The sequence below is a fragment of the Cynoglossus semilaevis genome, chromosome 16 (genome assembly GCF_000523025.1).
Source record: "Cynoglossus semilaevis isolate Cse_v1.0 chromosome 16, Cse_v1.0, whole genome shotgun sequence".
In the NCBI taxonomy this organism is placed as follows: Eukaryota; Metazoa; Chordata; class Actinopteri; order Pleuronectiformes; family Cynoglossidae; genus Cynoglossus; species Cynoglossus semilaevis.
Genome location: NC_024322.1, coordinates 164,712 through 170,331, shown reverse-complemented (window position 1 = coordinate 170,331; position 5,620 = coordinate 164,712). Strand labels below are relative to the sequence as shown.

Genomic DNA, 5,620 nt, shown 5'->3' with positions numbered 1-5,620 from the left:
TTTTACAAATAACATGTTTTCAGAGTTTGAAACATTGTTTTGACATATTTTCTATGATTGTGTTCTCAGGTTTTTCTATTGTTGTGTTGACTGTATAGTAAATGAGGCAGCTACCTCAGTACACTCCAGAGTTTTAAATAAATAAATAAATAAAAAACTCTGCCTTGGATTCTTAAAGAAGCTACGATTCGAAATACACATTTTTTTTATTTAAAAGACAAATGATAAAATATCGATATCGATATCGGTATCGGCGATACCAGCCCGAATTTTACTCGGTATCAGATTGGAAAGGAAATTGGTGGTATCGAACATCACTAATGTCTATGCCTCACAGATGACATCCCATATCAGACCCTCTAAGCTCTGGCTGGTTAAATAAAAATATGATGCTTTTGTCAACCTGGTATAGAGCATACATGGAGTGAATATATAGAGAAGGATGCAGGCAAAAGCAACAAAACGGAGAAGTCATTTTAAAAAACAAGAGTCTTGATTGAGTCATTTTGCTTCAGGTACATAAGGAAGTGCTAAGACTAATTTTACTCTAAGCGTAGAATGGTATAGTTTTGTACTGTCTGTCAAACTATCTCTCCAAAAGAGTTTCAAACAAAACGTTTTTGTGCTCAGAAAATCATATTTTGTAAAAGCATTTGTTAGCTATTTTAATTTTGCAGATAGAACAATCACACCCGGGATCACATTTCTACCTTTTTTTAAATTTGTTTGATTTATATTGGTGTCAGGTTTGCTCAGTGCCCCTACAGATGTCCACCTGACTTCCTACAACATGGACCTGGTTCTAAGGTGGACTCAAACAAATGAGGCAGTAAGTGGACTGACCTACACAACTGAATACAAGTGAGTATCTATCTATCTATCTATCTATCTATCTATCTATCTATCTATCTATCTATTTATCTATTTTCATTTGCATACTGTTCATATATTTCTGCAACCATCTAATTAATTGATTAATTACAAGAACATTTATTGACAAAGATTTATTAATAAGATTTTGGAACAGTCAGCAGGGATATAAACAGAGATGAACAGGCGGGAAAGAACAGAACAGAAGCCTGCGAAATCACACAGAACACAAAACAGAACAACTCAGCCTACAGAGTGCAGGGAATGGAACAGACAGAAAATATTAGAAATTGGAAACCTGGCCTAGTAAAAAAAAAAAACAACCTAAAAACCAGGCCTGTGGTCTACAGAAATCTTGGCTGGAGTCTAGTCTGAGCAGAGAGGACAAACCTCATACAGTCCTGTACAGCTACAGCTACACTGTAGCACTGGGCCACAAGAAGGATGTCCAACAGACAGAGCAATGCAAAAAACACAAATCAGGCAAATTCAACAGAAAGGGCAGAGCAGAATAGAGGTTGGGCAAGACAGGCAGAAACACACAGAACTGTACACATGGAGTCACATATCAGACAGAGTGTATGGAGAACAAAACACACAGAGTAGGACATGGTAGAACTCAGCCAGAAACATATGAACAGATGTCGTTCTTACACTGGCACTTGATTTGGTAATGACTGCACAGTGACACCAGTTTTGCTCCCCATAATGCGTACTCGCTCCTCAACTAATGAACATTTACTAATTCACCTTGAGATGGGGTTTTGATCAACCATATTAACTCAGTGTAAAATCATTAAAACTACTACAGGCTTTTTTTGTGCATTAATTTAACAAATTCCACGTCTTGCGCATGCTCATCTCACATGCTAACATCGCACCTCCTGCAATTTTTCCTCATGCTTTTTTACCTCTGTCATAAATAACGTGCAGTTTGAATTGGACAACATGGATACAACGTTACACTAGCACTTAGTTTGAATTGGACAACATGGATACAACATTACACTAGCACTTAATGCGCGGAAATCCCTGTGAAGGATAGAAAATGTTCAGATATCCCATTAATTCTTGTTGTGCTGAGCTCATCTTAGTTTAGAAATTGTGCAAAATTCATGCTCACTCAATCCCTTTCTGAATGTGAACAAAAACAGGCATTGAGTGCACAGTGAATTCCTTATTAAAAGTCAGTTGGAACACAAGTTTTGTTGTGTGTTGTTTTCACCCCATATAACGGTCTGACTTATCATTTGTAAAATGATGGTTAAAAAGCATGTGGAAAAAACTACAGGAAGTGGGAGATAAGCATTCTTGAGATTTGGTGAGATTTGTGAAAGTAATGGGCATTAAAGGTTTAAGGTTTTAGGGATGGCTGATATTAATTTTTTGGTGATATCAGATATGCCGATATTGTCCAAACACTTAAATTCCGATTCCGATATCAACCCATACTGATATAGCAGGGCAGTAGTGGAAGTTAAGTGCAGGGGATGATAATGTTAAATCAGTGTTTCTCAATTTTTTTCTTTCTGCCCTCCCTAGGGTACAGAATTGAAATACAATTAAGCACCTGGTAATACTTATTTATTTATATATACAAACCACTGTATGAGGTGCTGGCACCAGTGATGTGCGGATCGATCCTGAAATATCAATACTTCCGATTCTGGATCTTTATGCTCTGAAATCGATTCTGAAATCAAAATATCGATACTTTTGATACTTACGCATTCTGAGATGAGGTGTATCCTAAACAGAAACATGGTGAAAAGTATCCAAATTATTGAGATGTTGTCTAAGTGACGCTCGGTTGGTGGGACTACTTCTTCTTCCGCCTGGGTGTGTGCGTCATGCTTAAGCACAGGGGCTCTACTCCGTGCTCTCACTCAGTCACTATTGATGGGAATTTCGGCTCTTTTTTGGAGAACCGGTTCTTTTGGCTCGGTTCACTGAAAAAATCCGACTCTTTCGGGTCCCAAATGGCTCCTCAGATTATTTATTTTATTTTTTTATTTATTTTTGTTTTACAAATAACATGTTTTCAGAGTTTGAAACATTGTTTTGACATATTTTATATGATTGTGTTCTCAAGGTTTTCTATTGTTGTGTTGACTGTATAGTAAATTTTTTTTTTAATTTAAAAGACAAATGATAAAATATCGGTATCGATATCGGTATCAGCGATACCAGCCAGAATTTTACTCGGTATCGGATCGGAAAGGAAATTGGTGGTATCGAACATCACTAGCTGGCACCAGCATTCTGCATACAATCCCTTGAATATTAAAATAGATTAATAAATTGAGCTGCAATACTGCCATATAATGCCCAGAGGCTTGTTTAACGTTGATAATGTTCTGTTTATTTGTTATGAAGGAGTTACAGTAGCAGTTATAGGTATGGGAGGGGTAAGGAGGAGGTGAGGTGAAAGGGCGTGTGTATATGAGGAAGAGAGAGTTTGGAGAGTGTGAAAAGAGGAAAAGGCATTTCTTGAGAAGCTGGAATGAGTTACTGTAATTGTGTTTCAATAAATGTCCTTCGGAGCACTGAGGTATCGGACTGGTCTGGTCTGTCGCTGGGGCATTGCACTATTTTTAGAGCACACACCAGGCATCAAGTTTTCATTATCAGAGGGGGAAAAAAACGATAACGATTCTTACAGATATTACAAAATATGCTAAGATTGGGCCGATAATAAAAGTTGTGCGATATTATCGGACATCCAGAGTTTTTTGTTCACAAACAGAGTGAAACCCATAGTATTTTTAGGTTGCCAAAGCAGTGACTGTGATCAAGTAAAGGTCTCAGACATTAGAAGAATTGGAAAAGTTGCTACTGATCAACGAAAAGCAGTTGGCCTACGACAGTATTTTGGAGACAAAAAATTTGTGAGAAAGCCAAGCGAACATTGCGCAATCCCGACTTCTCAGCGCCGGTAAGGATTAATGAAATTGCTTTTCTTATTTATAGTTTTATTTTTTGATCAGTTGTGTTTGCCTTTTTTCTTAGATCAAATTATTTGCATTGGTTTCGTGAATGAACCTGTACACAAAATACTGTACTGTACTGTACTGAAAAAGTTTAAATAGATACTGTACTGTACTGTACTGAAAAAGTACATCATCTGGGGTCCAGGAATGGATTGATCGATTTTACATTAATTCTTATTGGGAAAACTGTTTCAGTTCTCAAACTTTTATGTTCACGAATGGCCTTCAGGAACAAATTGATTTACACAGTTCGTAAACCAAGGCACTGTACATGGATCCATCGTGATTATATGTCATACTGAAACAAGAATTCTGTACAAGAAGTATTAGGTACCTTAATACTTATACAATAGTACTGTGCTTTCGGCAGAACATAACATCTACTTGAATCATTTTTGAAGAGTTTCTGTACTTACTCAATACTCAAATCTTAAAATTGGGTAACATCATATAACTTTGCTACAGTTACAGTCATACTGTACACTGCATAATAAAGTAGTCATGGGGAAATTAGCAAGGAGCAAGTTGTTCAAATTCACAGAAAGTCAGTAGGATCTCAGCTGTAGCCTTTAGTAGGATATATTTTACAGAGATTATTTTGTAGTGATTTTTAAACTGAAATCTGTTACGTTTTATGGAACATGGAAGCAGGTGGTACCCAACTTGCACTTGGGAGGCATTTCTTAGTTGCAGGAAGTTTATTCATTGTTCATAACCCAAAAGTACCCACTTACTGGATTCATGGACCAGGCAGAAACAATCAGGAACAGAAAAGAGGCAAAACAATAAGCATAAACACAAAGCATAGACATAGCATAAACACAAAGCATAGCATGGGCAACGTAGATTGAATAATGAAACAAACTGAGTGAGGGAGAGAGGTATGCATACTTAGGTGACACAAGTGAGACTAATGACAGACACAGGTGAGGGTAATTGAACTGATTACCACAGCAGTCACAGGCAAAAGGGAAGGGAGACTTGCTGAGCTCACACATCAACGGTAACCTCTTTACAATGTCTGTCCACAGAACATCAGTAACTCCAGATTACACAGTAGGATGTGTCAACATCTCTTCCCTGGAATGTCACTTTACCCGCCTCATCCCTCATTCAATTTCTGAGAATGGAAAGTATACCGGCAGAGTGCGGGCTCAGTTAGGACTAAAGAGTTCTGCCTGGGTGGAAAGTGGAAATATTACATTGGACCAACATAGTAAGTTGTTTATTGGTGCTTTATTGACTTGAATTGAATTTTAAGATTTTAATTAGATTTGCAAAAATGATGTCCCTTGGGCCAGATACGTGTCATAAAGTCAAGTTATGTGGCCCTTAAGTATGAAAGACAATCGGTACCATAATTCAAATAAAAATGCATTAGCAGAAATGCATTTTCATTTTTTCAAAATATATAAAATGTCCATAATTCAATCTGAATTTGCAATCCATGGCAGTGCAGGAGAGTGGCTGCTCTTCGTCTGAGTTGGTTGGCTCACACTCACAACAGGGTTCTTCCTGACATCATCGCGCAACCCTTGTTAGAGTTAGCTTCGGAGTTTAAGCTCAACACAAAATCTGAGCAGATTATGGTAGAGCTTGGCTGCGTACTCTGCCGTCGCAGACACCGATATTGGACTTAGACTTAGATTTTCCTTATAGTCATTGCACAGAAACACAACAACAAAACAGTGACTCTGGCAACGAAATGTTGATATATATATATATATATGTGTATGTATGTATATATATATACATACATA

At 37.4% G+C, this 5,620-nt stretch overlaps 1 protein-coding gene across 1 annotated transcript in view; it reads left to right on the top strand.

Annotated features, from left to right (window-relative positions):
- LOC103391493 (interleukin-10 receptor subunit beta-like) overlaps nucleotides 1-5,620 on the top strand; it is a 15,582-nt gene that overhangs the window by 1,899 nt on the left and 8,063 nt on the right. The window contains exons 2-3 of the mRNA XM_008327771.3: nucleotides 747-861; nucleotides 4,892-5,076. Coding sequence (XP_008325993.2) covers nucleotides 747-861; nucleotides 4,892-5,076 — 300 coding nt within the window. The remainder of the gene's footprint in view (nucleotides 1-746; nucleotides 862-4,891; nucleotides 5,077-5,620) is intronic.